At 45.7% G+C, this 19,108-nt stretch overlaps 1 protein-coding gene across 1 annotated transcript in view; it reads left to right on the top strand.

Annotated features, from left to right (window-relative positions):
• The window catches only part of ITPR1 (inositol 1,4,5-trisphosphate receptor type 1), a 335,828-nt gene that overhangs the window by 286,718 nt on the left and 30,002 nt on the right, over positions 1–19,108 (top strand). The window contains exons 52-58 of the mRNA XM_080801715.1: positions 309–431; positions 5,808–5,983; positions 10,134–10,298; positions 14,915–15,110; positions 16,551–16,643; positions 18,068–18,207; positions 18,732–18,897. Of these exons, the coding sequence (XP_080657841.1) occupies positions 309–431; positions 5,808–5,983; positions 10,134–10,298; positions 14,915–15,110; positions 16,551–16,643; positions 18,068–18,207; positions 18,732–18,897 (1,059 nt within the window). The remainder of the gene's footprint in view (positions 1–308; positions 432–5,807; positions 5,984–10,133; positions 10,299–14,914; positions 15,111–16,550; positions 16,644–18,067; positions 18,208–18,731; positions 18,898–19,108) is intronic.

Raw genomic sequence — 19,108 nt, 5'->3', positions numbered from 1 at the left:
CTGGTGGTGTCGGCTGGGGCATGCAGCGTTTTTCAGATGTTCCAACTTTTCTCCTTTTCTTCTTTCTTTCCCTTGTCCCCAAATACATCTTCTGTTCCAGTAAGTACTCCAAACAGAAATAAACCAATCTGATGTCGTTATGAGCCTATGAGTCAACCTCAAAACAAATGATCATTTTTTACTGCTGTGGTAAAAACCGGGAACAAAAGTGGGCTTGTGGGGCAGAGCGGGAGGAAGGGCCGGGTGGGATTCCCAGCCTTCTGACCGGCGGCTTCAAACCTGACACGGCCTGATCTTTGTTTTCGCAGCCCAGCCCGTTCTGTATTGGTGTGCCCGAAACATGTCTTTCTGGAGCAGCATTTCGTTTAACTTGGCCGTCCTGATGAACCTGCTTGTGGCGTTTTTCTACCCATTTAAAGGAGTCCGAGGAGGTACCCACATTTTTAATTTCAAGAAAACTATAAGAAGCGGCAGGAAGCTTATGACTTGCATCTTCAGTGCGGTCTCTGGAAGTGTTGGTGCGATATTATGGGCTCTCACTCACCCGGTTCAGACAAGAAGAGATTGTAGCTTTCGCCACAGACTTAGTTTTAAATCTCACTTAGAAGAATGTAAATGGTGTGTCCACATTTATCTGCCAGGAATGAAAGAGAAGCTGTACACTCTGAAATCTGTAAGCGATCTCAGTCAGCCTCCTTGTTTTATACATATTGGGAAACTTTGTCTCAGAGAAACTGAGAGAGGGAGCCAAACTTTCACAGCTAGATAGGGGGGAGCTAACCCTAGAACATAGATATTTTGATGCCCAGTCCAGTTAGATTATTTTCCCCATACCATACTTACAGAATTAATTTCAGAGTGAAGAATTTTTAAGACATGTCTGGAATTTTTTTTTTTTTTTTTTTTTTTTGGCAAGGGGCTCAGGGAGGCAGGGCTTCAATGACTGAAGACTGCAGCTCCTTGGATGTTAATCTGTAAAGAGCCACGTGCCACTACTCACGCAATAAAACGTGATGTCCATGGTCTTTGTGGATATCTGCCCCCACCCCCACCACTGTCTCCTTCCAGCCACCTGCCATGTATGCTCTGCACATCTTGCCGAGAACAGGCAGACAGTCCAGGTGGGGCTTCTCTGTGTTTGCGGTTCTTCCGTTTGCTGGACAGCATTCTGGAGCCGTGCATGCCTATGGGGACCTGGGGGCCAACAGAAGCCCCGCCACTGTCACACATCCATGGCCCCTTTTCTGACACCCTGGACTGGCTTTTGGGAGGTCTTCTCTGCTACATTTTTAATCAGCTGTTTGGCAGATCATCTCACGTACATATGTCACAACCTGCCAGTAGCCACCTTTTGTGAAACGAATGGAATGAAGAGCCCAAAAGGAAGACACCAAAACAGCGCAGGAGTTCCAGGCTTAGCTCTTGAGCCTGGTGATGTAGAGGTGTATACGTAATGAGACAGCCCGTCTAGAGTTAAAGTCTACTTAAGGGCCATTTTGAAAGCAGTGGCTTGTTCCCTGATGCTCAGGTATCGAACACACCCATTCAAGCAGTTAGCTTTTCGGTTTGGCCTTCAGTTACACTGAAAGCATCATTGGAGTGATTTTTTTTTTTTTCCCCAAAAGTGACACCTAAACGCAAGTCTGGGGGTATTTTCCTTCCTAATGTCATGTTAGGAATAAGTGCCCTTGTGTGAAGAGATTGTGCAGGTCCACAGGACTGCAAGGCTGACATCAAGGGGGCATGTGCCCAGCCAGATTGCTGGTCGGCAGAGATGCGAGTGTGAAGCGGCCAGTCGGAGTGACAGAGCCCAGCCCTCTTTTCCATCTCAGGGAAGTCCTCATGCTCATCATAACCCGTTCTTCAGCCATTACTTTGGATGCATTTTGCTTTATCCCCCTTTTCTTTAGAAATATTTAAAATCAGTTTTACCATGTGCTTCGACCATTTTCTTCACTGGTCATTTGTGGCCACGTTGGGGCCCATGTCTGAGGAGAGGTGGTTGACAGCTCCCCTCCCCTGCAGGGGTCAGCCTCGTCCACTGGAATACCTACACTCGCAACATCCAGACTCAGTGTCTGGGCCTGGCTTTGCCACTCACTCCTCACATGACTCTGGGCAGGCAACTTCAATTAGTCTTTCTTAGCTACTCTGTTGAAAGGTACTTGAACCCATAGTTGTAAAACCTTGATGTGGATTTGGAAATCCCTGTATAGTTCAGGGAAAAATAGTGGTTGACCCAGTCAGGATCTCTGGGACATCCTGTTTCTGGCCCATATAAGTTCAAGACCCACTGATGAGATGAGTGTGAAAAGTCCTTCCAACTCTATAGTGTTGGGTTCTCAATGTGGCATCAGCTCTGGGTTCCTGTTCTGGCAGTGTGGGCTGTGGTACTTCATGTGTACAGACTAAATGGAAAGCATCATTAGCTCTCCCAGGAGGGAAGGGGATTAATCTGACCTCAGGAAGGCTTTCCCATTACACAGTGACTGAGCTCACCTCAAACACATCAGTTCATTCTCAGAGGGATTTACTTTTCCTCTTGTAAGACATGCCAGGACCATCTTCTGTACTCACTACTAACCATCTTCAGGAGGAGGGTTGTATTAGCCCAGCCTCGAAATAAGATCTGTTTGGTTACCTGAGAGTATTTCTTTGACATCAGTATTTGTTCATGATGAGCTCTAAAACCAGGATTTCCAAAATGTCCCCATGTAATGTCCCCTTCTTATGAGTGCTAATGTAGCTTTGTGGCATCGTAGGCCTGTGCCTGCCCACGATACCGGTGGCCTTAAAAGCTCCTTTTCAAAAGAACCATTTTCCCCCTTTATTTAAGAACTGATGAGTCACACAGCCTTTGAAAGCATGAAGCCCGGGGCACATTCAGATTTTTTACTGAATTTGTGAGCCTGCTATGATGATTAAAGCACATACAGTACTTCTTTTAAAATGTTGTCATTTTTGAAATTTTCCAATATACAAGTAATAAGAAGTTAACACACTGCCCTGTATCTATTAGCCCAGCTTTGAAAACTACCAACGTTTTGTCAGTCTTGTTTCATCTATTCTCCTACTGTATTTTCTGAAAGATTTTAAATAAGTCTAGACATCTTGTTGTTTTTCCCATAAATATTTCAGTGTGCATTTCTAACTTCTAAGAATATTTCAAAATATGTATAATTACCATAACATTATCATATGTAACAGAACTAACAGCAAATCATGAAATAGCTTGTCCATATTCATGTTTCTCCAATTGTCTTAAAGATGTCTTTCTATAATTGGTTTTTTTAAAATCTAGCATTATTTTTTTAACACTGCTTTTATAGTGGGGAGACAACAGGTTTTTATTTCGGCCCCTTCAGGATTTGGGTATGTCCACTGTACTGGTCCCATTTATTATATTGAGATCTCGAGGCAGTTTACAATGACGATTAAACACTTAAGAACATGAGAAGCAAGACACAGACTGGGAGAAAATATTTACAAAACATATCTGACAAAAGGCTTATATCCTGAATACAAAAGAACTCTTGAAATTCAATTATAAAAAAAGGAAAACTCGATTAGAATAGCGGACAAAAGATGTGATCAGACAGTTCACAAGAGAATGGCCGATAAGCACATAAAAAGATACTCAACATCAGTCGTTAATCAGAGAAATGCGAATGAAAGCTAGGATGGCATACTGTGAGAAACCTACAAGAATGGCTAAAATTGAAAATGCTGAAAAAAAGAGATAAAAATGAGCAAATAATAAATAAAAAGAAAATACCGACCATACCAAATACTGGTGACGACGTGGGGCACGGGGAACTCCCACATACGACTGAATGGCAGAGTCACTGTGGAAGAGTGTGGTTGTGTCACAGAAGATTAAACATACACTTAGGATCCAGAAATCTTATTTCCATGTATTTGTCCAAAGCAAAGGAAAACATACACCCATTCCAAGATTCTTACTTGAAAATTCCCAGTAACATTATTTATAATAACTGCAAACTGGGAACAACCCACAAATCCATTAATTGTTGAGTGGATAAGTAAATTGTCTATCCATATTATGGAATCTTACTCAGCAATAGAAAGGACAATATTAATACGCAAAATAACCTAACTGAATCTTAAAAACTTGCTAAGTGAAAGAATTAAAAAGTCTGCCTCCTAATCTGATTATTTTTCTGTTTTTATGAAATTCTAGAAAGTGCAAAGCTCTAGTGGTAGAAAGACCAGTGGTTGCCTAGGGGTGGGAGATGGGCAAGGCAGCAATGGCAGAGAGCACAGGAAACCTTTTAGGGGAACAAAAATGTTTGTATCTTGATTGTGTTGGCAGTCACATGTGGTTATATGGCTCTATATACTGCCAAAATTCATCGCATTATAAGCTGAACATCAGTGGATTTTCTGCGGGTTTTTTTTTAATTGGTGATTAAGGACCATCCACTTCAGGGGCATACACGCTCCAGCCCTTTGCGGTATCACCTCAGGGCCGATAGGTAATCCAAAACCCGGTTTCCTCCAGAGGAGAATGAAGATAATCATATGCTGTTGGGAAGATCACATAAATGATACTCAACGTAAAGGGCTTAATAGGCTATCTCACCACTGTTAAATGCGCGAGAAGTGACATAAGCCTCAATATCCACGTCTTCCCAGAGTTCTGAAAAGCTTCTGCCTCTCTGTGCCCGTTTCTAATCAGGTTTTCTTTTGAAGGCTATCAAAAGGGAAGAGGTAAGTGGTTGGGAGTGGGGCAACAGTTTCCAGAGAAAAAGTGTCTCGGCGGCACGAACAGAATGAACTAGGGCAGCCAGCAGGCTCGGGAAAGAGCTGGGACTCACAAGGGTGTCTCTTTCCTGGGTGGGGCTTCGATCCCAGCAGTTCTGGAGAAGCGAAACTCCTTTATGTAAGTGGCCTTCATCGTGTAGTGCTGCTTGTTTACATCTGAAGGAGACTCAAGATGTGACAGCATTTGAAATAGGGTTTTATTTTTTTTTAATGAGCGTTTTACAGAACTATATTTTTAGCCGTGTTGGCTCATGTTATATAACTAAGCCGTCTCGTGGGACACTCTAAATAGAACTTGAAATAGCAAGAGATGACAAAAACTGGTATAAGCTCTTTGACTACAAGGATAATCTAATTGTAGGATGATGTTAATGATACGGAAGTTGCCTTCCTCCTTCCCTTGGAGAAATCTGATTCAGGCAGGGGACCTGCAATTTTCCTTTGCATACTTTTAATAGAAATTAGAAGTTTAGACTTCCAGTCTGCTTTCCCGAAGAGTGAAATGTGATATGTATATGAGTTTTATTGATTGAACAGATTCATTGACCAGCGCCTACGGGGTGCTGCGTGCTTCCCTTGGGGAATTTGGTTGGGAGGAATACACCTGGAGGGGGGTCAGTTAGGGTAGGCGAGGAGGGGAGAGAAAGACAGGTGAACTGACCACCAGAAAATAGTGTTCTGTAGGGATGACTGGAGTGGGTACGGAGAACCCAGAGAGGGAGGGGCACCTGGCATGGTTTCCTGAAAAGAAGGGGGTTGGGGAGGTTTTGGGCGAGTTGACATCTCAGCTAAAACCTAGGATGAAGAGGAAAGGGAAAAGAATTTCCCAGGTGGTAGGAACATGGGTCAAGGCTTGGAGGTGAGAAAACATGGATGCGTGATGTTACATCTGGGGCACAGAACTGGAGGTGAGAGTTTGGACAGTAGGGCCAGTGGGAGGATTGCAGAAAGTGTCATTTTGGTCCATCACCTCTTACTCGGTGAAAGCACTGATCTTTGAGAGCCCTGCCTTGTCTTTCCAGGAACACTGGAGCCACACTGGTCAGGACTGCTGTGGACAGCCATGCTCATCTCTCTGGCCATTGTCATTGCCCTCCCCAAGCCCCATGGCATCCGGGCCTTAATTGCTTCCACAATTCTCCGGTTGATATTTTCGGTTGGATTACAACCCACATTGTTTCTTCTGGGAGCTTTCAATGTAAGTATGAATAACTTCATAGCTGCATTCTTGTTGACATGCAAACAGGAATGCCTTCCATTCTGGTTCCTGGGATCTTGGCCTGGGCTTGCAGTGCAGCAAAAGACTGTTCAGGTCAGCTGTTAGAAAAGCAGAAGCAAGAGCTGTGTGGGTGGACATCTCCCTCTTAACCTTCTCACGGTACAGTGAACCTCTTAATCTATTACCCGGGCATCCACGGTCTCCTTTTTAGGGAATATCCCTCCCAGGAATAAGGCAGGGAGAGGGAGAGCAGTGGAGGTATAAATTTGTTTTCCCAGTCAGGTCAGAGGTTTGGTGGGACAGGAGATTTTAGCCAAATGGTCAGATATTGATGGTATAAGTCAAATGGTCAAATATTAATACAGCACACCCACTTCTGGTGGGGACCACACAGAGCCAGGAGAAGAGGCAGGAGGACTTGTTCAGACAGAAGAGGAGCAGGTAGAGAGGTAAAGAGAGAATCAGGGTTATTTCAAAGTCAGCGGGGACATTGGGAAGTTCTCTTCCACGGTTGTTGAAGGTTAGATGCCACCTGCACACGTAGGGGGAATTCTGAGGAAATACAGATAGCCGATGCAGGACCATAGATACGAGAGGTGTCCTGGTGAAAGGAAGCAAAAGGTTTGGACATGGGAGGGAGTCTGGAGATCAAAACCTGCTTTCCAGAGGTTTCTGCCCCAAGCATATCAGGAAGCTGAGGTTACTGTACAGAAATAGAAATCGTGTTGCAAAATAAAGTTAATAGAGTAATTCATTGCAGCAATAAATGTCCCCAAATGGGTATGCAGATGGCAAAGACAGCAAGGACACTGGAGGAGGAGGGACCACTTCAAGCTGACAAGCTCCAGGAGAGGAGGCTGGGGTTCAGCTCTGTTTTGAAGAATGGCCAGGAGCGGGCCAGAAAACAGGGTTGGGAAGAGCATTCTCCTGTCAGCCCCACAGGCCAGAGCACTGGAGAGGGCCCAGGACACTCTCAAGAGACAACCAGCAATAGTGTTCCCCTCCACTGTGGTTCAGGGAGGGATATGCAGGACCTGCTCCCGGCATAGGTCACCAGGGCACTGTGTGGTAGGAGAAGGCCCTGGGCCTCGTCCTATAGGGAAGTGTTTCCAAAGCATGCTCCACGTTGATAAGTCTTAGGTGAGAAAGAGGTTCATCGGTCAAATCCGTGAGGGAGAGGCTGGGTTAAACAAATTAAAGGGTTTATACTGTAGGATTTCTGAGAGACTTTAACATGTGTGATAAGGGTTGTGAATCTCCAAGAAAGGAAAACCACAAATCTCTGTTTCCTAAACTTACTTGCCCACATTTTAAGTATCACTTGGAATTAGTGTTGTAGAATACAGGTTGGAAAACTATTCCCAGTAGTGGGAAATGACTCAAGTTTTTTTGAGCAAAGGAATGGCATATACAAAGAAGTATTCTTGGAAAAATACCCTCATGTAGTGGCATGTTATGTGGATTCAAGTGGGAAGGACCAGAGGCAGGAGGACCATTCTGGACCCCCCAGCAGAGCTTTTGACTAGGTGTGACAAGCCTGGGTCTTGGTCATAATGTGGAAGGAAGAAGGAAGGTACAGATGTCAGAGCTGCGAAGGTTAGGGTCATGTGTTGTGGGGCTGGAGTCAGAGCCTCACACCTCAAAGCCTTTTCTCCAGGTCAAGAAGGTATTACTGTCTTGATGGGGTGATGAAGGAGGCAACCCCAACTCCAAATTTTCAGTCACAGGTGACTAGGAAAAGAATAATGCAACTAACTAAAGTGAAGTCATGCAGAAACCTAATTTTCAAGGTGAAAATGCACTTAAATTGTTGATTTACTAGGCTTGAGATGACAGGGCAAACCATTAATGTTAACTGTGGCATTTGGAAACATATGACCGGAGTGACAAAGACTGATCAGTGTTACATAGGGAAAGTAGGTATCATTCACTGGTGTAAGTATCATTAAGAAGGGAATATAGAATAAACAAAAAAACAAAAGGGAAAACTCAGTATTTCAGAGATTGTAGTCTTATGGGCTTTTTTTTTTTTTTTTTTTTTTTTTTGGTTTCTCTGGGCTTTAATCATTCCACAGTCATCTCTTCTGTCATCTCTTCTTTAATATAAATCTTTTGGGGGAAAGACTCAAATTAGGCAATTACCATTTATAGTAACATCTGGGTTGGGAGAGCCGAAATAACTATAATAAATAACCAGAATGAGAAAAGGGGAACACTCACATGAAACATACAGGAGATGAGAAAAAGAGTAGTTACGGACAGAGAATAAGCATTGGATATGCAAGGGCTGGGGAAGCGGGACAGGGTGGTATCCTGGCACCCAGGTGCCACCAGAGTGCTGGGGGTAGGGGGGGGCCTGCGGAGCTGTCTTGTTGCAGGAGCTGGGATTAGGTGCTCAGGGCAGACACTGCCGCCTGCGCCCTGGCTCAGTCCTTTGTAGACTGGAGGGGAGCTGCTACGGGGGAGAGGTGGAAGCCAGATGCTAGACTCATTAAGCAGGGTCGGTAGGAGGTGGGGACGCCAGGCCAAGACCGTGAATACACATGTGTTACTGAAGCCATGGAGGAAACGAGGGCAGAAGTTGTTTCAAGGGGAGAGTGGATTCAAGTAAAGCGAATTGCTCGGATGAGACACCGGGGGCCGAGGCATGTCTGAGGTCCTGCAGTGTTAACCAGAGTATGGCCTTTTGTTTGTTTGTTTTCCTGAAACCCCGTCAACACAGATCATCCAGAGTCAATGGTACTTTCTCACCCAGTGAGAAATCCTGTACTAGTGGTGGGTAGGATATTAGAGAAAAAGTACTAGGGGATTGGATATTTATCCCAAGAAATCCTCATGTTCCCTGTGGGTGTTGGCTTCCTCACGTACCTGATCGCGGAGAAACTCCCTTACACAGACCCGCCAGATTAACTGGCAGGATTCCCCCAGCACCTATGGCCAAGGCAGCTGGGGGAGCAAAAGACGGTTTTACCAAGTACATCTGAAAACCTTTCTCTCCAGCCTGCTCTTCGTCGGAGTTTTTCTGTCAGCGTGTTCCTAGAGATGGACTTGGAGGCATGGGGTTTCTGTTAGAGGTGGACTGTATTACACAGTAGATCAAACTCCAGCTGCAAGTGTTAAAAAACCAAATCCATGCCAGTTGAACCAAAGGAGAAAATGTATTGATTCGTGGGACTGAGAGATGACGATCCTCCTGTCAGGAGCTGCTGAATACAGGGGCCCTGACAGTGGCCTCAGGATCCAGTTCCGTCTCTGGGCTCTGCATTGATTGTGCTCCGAGGCGCCGTGGTATGGCAGGACGGAGGCCAGCAGCTTCAAAGCTTACTTTCTCTTAGGTTCAAGGTCAGGATGAAGCAATAAAGTTGTCTTTTGCTGCAGTCCCAGGAAAGCTCTCAGTGGGTCTCACGGGTTCTGTTGGACCATGTGACTATCCCTGAACGGATCCTTATTGCCAGGGCAATAGAACAGCTGATTGACTGGGGTGCCCCCCCCCTCCTGCAGATTCCAAGGACTGACACAGGGAAAGGGATGAATCCCCAAAGAAAAATTATTATTCCCAGAAGGGGGGGCAGGGAAACAGAACTCATCCTGAAAGTCCCTCACTTTTTCTTCCCCAAGAAAATAATTTCCTCTATGAATTCAGGAGCAGTGAAAGACAAGAACTAGCTGCTTCTCATTAAATTACAATCCTTATAATGCCCAGAATGTAACAGAAATTCAGAAAATGCTTTTATTTATGCTGATCACAGAGTTTATAGATTGAGGTGACTTCTGTGTTTGACTAACTCATATAAGAATGTTAGAAATGATTCATATCTCATTTCGAAAATCATAATTTCAGTATGTGTTAATTTTGTTTTTGTCATATACAAATGCCACTTGATTACTGTTGCTCATGAAGTTATTTGAGTACCACATACTGTGTAATATGCCTGAAAAGCAAAGTAACGATATGACTTAGATCTGCAAAGTGGTTCTGGGCGGGTTCGGCGGGCACTTGGTGCGAAAGGAAGCTTCGTTTGGGCACCGTTGCGGAAATACCATTGCGTGAAAATGGCCCTCGGCTGTCACGAAGTCTGCAGTTCAGCATGGTCTGTGCTTATCCGGCTGTTCCTGTCATTATTCTCAGGTCTGCAATAAAATCATCTTTCTAATGAGTTTTGTGGGCAACTGTGGAACATTCACCAGAGGCTACCGAGCCATGGTTCTGGATGTTGAGTTCCTTTACCATTTGTTGTATCTGCTGATCTGCGCCATGGGCCTCTTCGTCCACGAGTTCTTCTACAGTCTACTGGTGAGTTCCTGGCATGGAAAGATTTTACATGTTGAAAACGAGGCGTGTCCCGTGTCGCTCCTCACAGACCCCTCCTTTTAATGGTGATTGGTGTGTCTGGTCTAAGAAGGTCACGTGCATCATTTCCTCGATCTAGAGAAGGAAGCCCCCCAGGGAGCAGGGCAGCTGGTGGAAGATCAGCAGGTGTGTGCTTGCATCCACGTTGGACCTTTTACTTTCCGGTGGTAGACAGCACCTGCAGTCTGCATCAGGGGGTGCGTCCTCCACATGCATCTTTGCTGTTCTTGCTTTCTTGGACTCAGCCAGCGCTTACCGAGGAGAATATTTTTGAGACTGTCATCATCTGACAGTTCTCATGGGATCTGCTTCCCATTTAGTGATGAACATTTAGTGATGAAGTAAGAGGAGGAGCTATTTTCAAAGTCCCAAGATCCATGACAGTGACCTCAGTAGATTTATTGGTCTGGGAGGCCTTTTTCCTGGAAATTATTTTGTTCCAATCTCAGTCAAGTGATTAATGTCTTGATAGTCTATAAAATGAGTTGGTTCAGTCACCTTCTTCCTGAGCAGGTTTTTAAATTATAGACCAAATAACTACTTATTTTCCCATCATTAGAGGGAGTCTAGACCTGTAGAGTTGTAGATAAGAAACCTTTGCCTTGTACCTACATCAGATGACAGGAAGCATGAAGCTGACCTGTCTACAAACAAAACAATCCATAACCAGACCAGAAGAATTAAAATGTTAGTGAGGATAAAAAATGATCCAAGCCTACGTGTTGACCTAAAGTGAGGGACTTATTTGCGAAGGGTAGAGCGAGGAAAGCTCTCCTAGGAGGTATCCTCCCATGTTGCCTCTGGACCGGTGACGCACTGGCTCTGTGCCTCAGTTTCCCCATGTGCAAAATGAGAACAAGCTGTCCCCCTTCCAGGGCTGCCACAGGGATTATCTGCAGCTGTGCACGTCAGGGCCTTAGAAATAGCACTACCATACAAGAAATGCTTAGCAATTCTAGCTATTATTACTGTCTTTGTCATCGCTTACTTCCTCTGCCATCCAAAACACCATCAAGAATTCACCATTCAGGTCATCGGGATTAGCTCATTCCATTAGTGGTAGATGTTGGCAGGCTAAAGGAAATGGATTGTTTTGCCTCATTTTAAAATAGGTCTGGCTGTAGTTTGAGGTTTTAGGCAGAGAGGTCTCTGGATGTACTTGCGATTGCCATTATTTGGCCTATTTTGGTCACTCTATATCAGAAATCTTGAGAGCTCCCTGTATACCTCTGAGCCTTTCTGTCTCCTACAGTAATGCCCCTGGATAAGGATCAGGGTGTGGAGTCAGGGAGCCCCGGGCGCTCCCAGGCAAGGAGGCAGAGCTCAGTGGGAGGTCTCCCAAGACACAGGAGATTCTTCGTCAGACAGTGCCATCTTTTCCTGGGAGGGTTTGACTTTGCCTACATTCTGCGTCCCTTTGGCTTCATTTCCCTGTCTGCACCTTCAAGTCCTCTGCCTTTGGTCCTTTGTGATGCTGGTTGGTACCCGAGCTAGATGCAGGGCTGTTGTAGTGAGACAAACCAGTATCCTCTCTGCCCTTACAGGCTCACGGTCTATAAGATCATCATTACCGCCATTTAGGGAATGTTCCCCCATGTGCCCTTTTTATACAGTCTCTCACCACAACTTCTGAGACAATGTCTGCAAGTGACAGATGGTGAAACAGGCTTGGTGAGTTCAGTAACTTGCCCAGAGTCACCCACTAAGTGCCAGAGACCGGAGAGCAGCTGAGCTCTGGTGACTGCCGAGTCAGCTCGTGAGCCCAGCCCTGAACTGGCTTTCATCTGAGCTCGTGAAAAAGTCCCTGCTTTGGTGCGGCTGGTATTTCCCAGGGCAGTTCGCATTCTTGCTTTCACGTCTCTCCTCCATCACAGAAGCAGTAACCCCGAGCTGTCGGTCCTGGGCTCAGCTCGCTTTCAGAGAACTCACCAGGATCAGACTAAACGGTGGCTGGATGCCCCTCCTGTGAGCTTCTGGCCCGTGACTTGTGGTCTCAGGTGACGTGCTACTTTTGGTATCAGAAGTAGTGTTTAACATGTTTACTGAGAATCACAGACAAAGTACTGAAACCTGTGACAGAAGGGAATTGGACAGAGACCTCCAGCAGGGAAAAGCCACGTGTTCCGGGGTTATGAAAGCCCCTGCCAGCAGACCAGAAAAGGACAGTGGGGGCCCAGACTGGCTGAACCTGGTCTCGAGCCTGCGTCCAAATGTGTCCTTAGAAAACGTTAACAGCCCGAGATGAAAATGTGTCAAGTTCATGGATGGGCAGGTAACAGGAGGAGAAATCCATATGGTCAGTAAACATGGAAGAATGTCCAACCTTACTGCTAAACACAGACATGCTAATTGAAACAACAGTGTGATCCCAAGCTGTACCTGTGATGTTTGGAAAGGTTCAAAGGCCTGAGCGTGTTCAGGACTTAACGACCGCGAGCTCTAGTTAGTGGCCCCCATCCCCCATCCCCTGACAGCGTGGATCAGTACAGCCTTTCTGGAAAGCAGTGGGGCGATATGTTTCTGTTGCAACATTTGACCCAATAATTCCATTTCTGGAAATTCTCCAAGAAGAAATAACCAGACAAGTATGTATAGAGGCAAGGGGCAAGGTGTTCATCACAACATTATTTTTAATGGCGTGCAATTGGAAACATCTTGACTGTTGTAAAAAAAAAAAAAAAAGTAAATATTTTGGCTAAGTAAACTGAGGTTTTTTTCTGTACAGGGACATTCGAGGTGATCATTTCTGACACAGAAATTTTCATGATTGCTTGATGAAAGGGGCTGACCCTATGCCAGGATTATGGTATATTATATCTATTACATTTTTCCAGTGTAGCCCTTGTAGAAGAAATAACTTGAGTAGATGGTGGGGTTCTTGGTGATTTGGGTTTTTCTTTGTGCTTTTTTGTGTTTTCAAAGTTTTCTCCATTGAACATGTGTAATTTTCCAATTAGAAGAAAGTTTTTCCTTTATAAAGTAATGCTTTTCCATTGTCGTCAAGTCAGAAATCACAGATGAGTGAAAAAAGCAATCACTTGCCATCTCAATGACTTGGTGGCTACAGAATCTTACAGGTCCTCCCCCAGAACACAAGTGTCATTTGTTTATTGTCAGAAGTTGCCCTTACTCGCTGCTTCATGGTAGGTTGCTGGAAAATATTTAACCAACTGCAACCGCAACATAAGCCTTTTGTACTGTTATACTGACCAAATGCCTCTTTCTTGCTTCCTTCCCTTCGAGTCTCCTACTATACCCAGTGCCCTGCCCACAGGTCTCAGGACACATATTGGCCTTATGGAGGCAGAAGGGGTAATTGACCAGAAAATGAACTCAGATGTAAAACTATAAATTGGAAGGAACTTGGACACCAGCTAGTTCAGAGAGGTTACATGGTTTGATCTACATGTGACTACAAATTAAAAGCAGAGTCAGGATTCAAACCCTTGTCCCCTGACTCACTTGGCTATGCACTCATGCCCCAAAGCCGTGTGGAGACAGAACTTCAGAAGATTCACTGTCAGCACAGAGGCCAAACTAGCCCCCTGCTCCAAGAAAAAGCCCACAGAACTCTCCTCCACGGCTCTGTACTCTTCCCACAGCCAAATACCTGAGAAAACCAGCCATCTGTATCACATTCCTAGAAGTACCTACAGGCCAACTTCTTGCAAAGAGCAAGTAGTCTCTTAGCAGAGGGTGAGCCTAGACTGTGAGCCCACAGAGCTCTGCAAGGGGGCTCTGCACCCCACCCTTCACATTAGGGAGATGGAAAGGGTTTAGGCTCCCCGGTGTGTTATCACCATCAGGGTCCCTGCCATGAGCTGTGTGACCTGGGCCCAGTCCCTCCATCAGGAAATAATCATTACTATTTATTGTGTGCACGCAGCACGTACGTGTGGCTGTCCGCGATCTCCCGGACACGGTATCCATTATGTAGCTGTGGTTCACAGCAGCTGCCTGTCCTCCCGTCTGTAGATAAGGAAACAGAGGCTGGGGGGGGTGGGGGGGAGGAGCGAGTACCCAGCTCACTGTCCTGATATCCTGTGCTTGAGCTAAGCTTGCACCTCACACTCCAAAGTCCCTGCTGCCTCCTGCTGCCTGCTGGACGGGGCCTTCCCTGTGGGACTCCGAGCTCCCGGAGGACAAGGGCCAGGGTTGTCCAATCCTGTATCCAGAGTGACTGGTCCTTAGCAGAAACTCAGCTACTACTGCCTACGCAGACACATGCCAGGACCCTCATCACTTTGCTCTCCTTTGCCTTCTGAAGCTCGCTGGTACTACCCTGTACTTTCTCCATCCCCAGGACCTCTCAACTCTCTGAGTCCCACCGGAAATTACTGTTGCCTCCGCCCACCTTTTCTATGCTAATGTTCTCCATCTCAGTTTTCAGGAAGACAAGCAAGTATAAAGTGTTAAGATAATAGTAGAATGCTTTTGTGTTTGTTTCTAAAAGGGTAAATTCTCTATAAATGCAGTTTTCATTATGAGATTTTTGTGTACATCTAACATAGAGGTTTCTTAAAACTGTCCCATTGTCTTCTCTTTGTTCATTTTTAAAGCTTTTTGATTTGGTATACAGAGAAGAGACTCTGCTTAATGTCATTAAAAGTGTCACTCGCAATGGACGGTCCATCATCTTGACAGCAGTTCTGGCTTTGATCCTGGTTTACCTGTTCTCAATAGTGGGCTATCTTTTCTTCAAAGATGATTTTATCTTGGAAGTAGATAGGTTGCCCAATGAAACTGCTCTTCCAGGTGAGTTTGAGATCTTCGGATCTTTTTCACGTTAAGAGGACAGTTCTTGCTCTCTTGCTCGTAGGTGAACGAAAGAGAACAATGACTTTAGCAATGTAGGTTTCTCCCTGGCACTCAGACTACGAATTCTGATTCCAGGGCTTCTCGCTTTATTCCAAGGGTGGTATGGTTTGTGTGATACTGAGTGTAAGGGTCCAGAGCCTACATTTAACTTACTCACTAAAGTCATATTTTAAACTAATGCAACTCATTCAAAAGGAATTGGACCCTATGTATTGAAAGCGTGGGGGGATGCCTCCCCCTGGCTTGGTAAATCTCCTTCTAGGAATTTATCCTTAAAGGAAAAACCTGCTGCCTGTTCGTGTGGAAACAGATGTATATGGAAGAATTTTCGCTGCAGTGTGAAAGTGGAACAAGTGTGAACGTAGGATGTTCCATTAGATTATGGTCCTGTGGGGAGCATCCCCCTGCAGACAGGGCCCATCTCTGTAAACCTTCAAGGAAAAGCACTCACAAAGCTGTGGTGGGAAATTGCAGAGTAATAACTATAATAGGATCCACATATTTTTTTAAAAAATGAAAAACCTCATATATATCTTTTAAAATATGGAAGAATATTACCTCCCCCCAGCAATGGTTATCTCTGGGTTTTTTTGTTTTTGTTGTTGTTATTGCTGTGGATTTTTTTGTTCATTTGTTTTTTGTCTTTTTTTACTATATGTAAGTTTGACAGTGTGAGCTTACGTTATTTTTATAGAGAGCAAACAGAACTAATTTCCACTTTTGAAAATGAAATAAAATGATCATATACTTGAGTCAAACCCAAATGTACCTTGTCTCAATTAAAACATTTTAACACCATTAAGTAAAAGGTTACTGGGTTGTTTTTTGTTTTGTTTTTTAATCAGGTAGCCAGAGGCCCTGAGTCTAAGGAACAAACTAGAATTACTCTCACTGGCTAAGCCAGGCGGCCTTGTTTTCCCAAATGCTTCATTCTTGGCATGTAACTCCAGCTTCCAAGTTGACACTAAGTGAAATTTGCTGCCAACCATCTTAGGGTTCCGAACTAAACTGGTCTGGACCTTAGATTTCTGTTCCTGCTCGCTGATGCTTTTTGTGTAGACTTGGTGTAAATCTTGCTGGAGTCTGTACGTACAGTAGTATTTGTCGAAGAGTTTCAGCTGTGTGTCTTTAAAGTTGGAGAGGTGCTATTTAAGTGCGATATTTCTAGTAAGCCTACAGGAATTGACATTTCTGGCTCCTTTCCCATCCAGATCACCAAATGAAAGTGTAAATTGCATCTCTGCCTTGAATTTATATGCAGGAATGTAGGGTGTTATTTATGTAAAGAATTGTTTAATCAGCCGTGAATTGGGGACTTCAAACATTTTAACCATATGCTGCCAGATTGTTCATCATAAAATTTCCTCTCTTTCCCAGAAGCCGGCGAGAGTTTGGCAAGCGAGTTCCTATACTCTGACGTGTGTAGGGTGGAGACTGGGGAAAACTGCTCCTCTCCGGCACCCAAAGAAGGTAGGACCTTGTAGGCTTAAGCCCCATGTTAGTGTTAGGCTTCTCTAGAAGCTGAGATGGCTTACGTGATATTGGAAGCAGATTTACTCTTCAGAAGCAAGGCTAGTAGGAGAGGGGAAAGGCTGGGAGAGAGGAGGGAGATAAAGGGAAAAGAAGACTATGTGGGAAGAAAATACCTGCTTGGTTGATTCGACCGCTATTTACTGGGTGCCCCTATTTGCCAGGGACTGTGTTGTATTCTAAGATACACCATTATGGGGGAGGGGGCCGGCAGGCAGGCACCGAGGGGATTATTAGACAGTATGTTAAATGCTAGGAATAAGGAGGGAATACAGAAATAGGCACCTGGCCTAATACTGGAGTAAGAGTATCACCAAGGAGGTGGTAGTTAAACTAACACAGTAGAATCTTGGACAGTGGAGGAGGGTTAGGTGTTCCAGTTAGAGGGAATAAGGTGTCCAAAGCCTTGGAAGTAGAATATAGTGTATTGAAGGAGATAATGATCATGAGAAATAGTAGTAGCGAGAAATGAAGCCAGAGAGGTCAACAAAAGGCTAGATCACGAAGAATCTTACATGTTAGGCTGAGGAGGTTAAACTTTACCCAAAGAATGAATAGAAGTTGAGGGGGGAGAGACACCTGGGTGGCTCAGTGGGTTAAAGCCTCTGCCTTAGGCTTGGGTCATGATCCCAGGGTCCTTGGATCAAGCCCCAGATCGGGCTCTCTGCTCGGCAGGGAACCTGTTTCCTCCTCTCTCTCTCTCTGCCTGCCTCTCTGCCTACTTGTGATCTCTGTCTGTCAAATAAATAAATAAAATCTTACCAAAAAAAAAAAAAAAAGTTGAGGGGAGAGTGGGAGAGCGATACAATAAGATCTGTTTTAACAAGATCATTCTCCCTGCAGTTGCTGAAAAGAAGAAGATAGGCAGCAAGACATGGTTCTTCCTCCAAAAATGATTAGGAATGGACAGTGTCTAATATAAAGCGATTTAACCAGGGGACCTGCTGTAAAATGAGGCTGGATTTAGCCAGTGAGGAGCCTGGGTGCTGTGGGATTACCCTCAGCTGAGAGATGAGATACTCATGACTCAGTATTAAGCAACTTATTTCAGGTCCAGTGCCTGCTCAGAGCTGGGACTGGTGTTTAAATCTGAAAAGGATAGGGATTCTCTTGGATTTAATATAGGGAAAGGCAATTCTGACTTGGCTTGAGAAACTAGCAAGGGTTGGTGAGGAAAACAGAATTACCCCAGGTTACGTCACCTTTTTGAAAGAAATTATGTGACACTTGATTCCTTAATTTTAACAATTCTTTCTTGTTCCTGCGGGTAGCTGGGGAGCTGGCACGCAGGGAACGCCGTCTCGGAACCATGGTCGCTCTTTGCCCACACGTTGTAAATCTGTTGTTACTCACCGTGTTCACAGAGCTGGTCCTTGCGGAAGAGACGGAGCAAGACAAAGAGCACACGTGTGAGACGCTGCTGATGTGTATCGTCACAGTGCTGAGTCACGGGCTGAGGAGCGGGGGCGGAGTAGGAGACGTGCTCAGGAAGCCATCCAAAGAGGTAGCTGGATCCGAGAGGAAGGGACAGCAGAGGGGGCGGGGCGGGGGGCCAGGGCCCGAGGCAGAGAGCACACGTGGAAACCCAGGACAGCAGAGCTGGCTCCCTGAGGCTCCTTCCTTCCCCTGACCCCCTGGAGCGGGCAAGCTCCCTGGCATCTAAGGGGCCCTGAGGGAGGGGGGACCTCCCACTCTCTGCTCAGTGCACAGAAATGCCTGTTGCCCCCCCAGCCAGGTCCGGCCTTCGTGAATACATGTCCGAGACCCCTTAGATGCCAGGGAGTGGCTCTCATGCACACGCCACGCCACACCAGCAGAACTAACCTTTGGTACAAAGGGTGTGAAAAGAGACAAAGTTGTGACTTTTCAGGTGTGCTGCCCAGTGGAACTTGTGACAGAGCAGACCCGTGGGGTGCGGGTGAGCCACGAAGGTTGGGCCCACTGCGGCCTTTTCCCTCCTTCCCTGAGCTCTGCAGACCAAAGGTTACCCATGGGGTGACCTCACTGACAGAGACACCTCTTTTCTAGGAGCCCCTCTTTGCCGCGAGAGTGATCTATGACCTCTTGTTCTTCTTCATGGTCATCATCATCGTCCTTAATCTGATTTTTGGGGTCATCATTGACACCTTTGCTGACCTGAGGAGCGAGAAGCAGAAGAAGGAAGAGATCTTAAAGACCACGTGCTTTATCTGCGGTGAGTGTGGGGGCCTGGCTGTCGCAGGAAAGCCCGGCCCCACGGACCGGAGGACTTGTGTGCAGGCCTTGGGCAGCGAGGGAGGTGCTGCCGCCTCCTCAGGCCCCTGGGCCACTGGTGCTGGGGGCGCCGCTCCCCTGCCTCCCTTCTGCTGGGGGGTGTTGGCAGCCAAGGGACCTGGAGCCACAGTTCCTGGGGCCAGTGTGTCTTC

Source organism: Martes martes (assembly GCF_963455335.1).
Source record: "Martes martes genome assembly, chromosome: 1".
Classification (NCBI taxonomy): domain Eukaryota; kingdom Metazoa; phylum Chordata; class Mammalia; order Carnivora; family Mustelidae; genus Martes; species Martes martes.
This window is presented reverse-complemented; position numbering and strand designations above follow the sequence as displayed.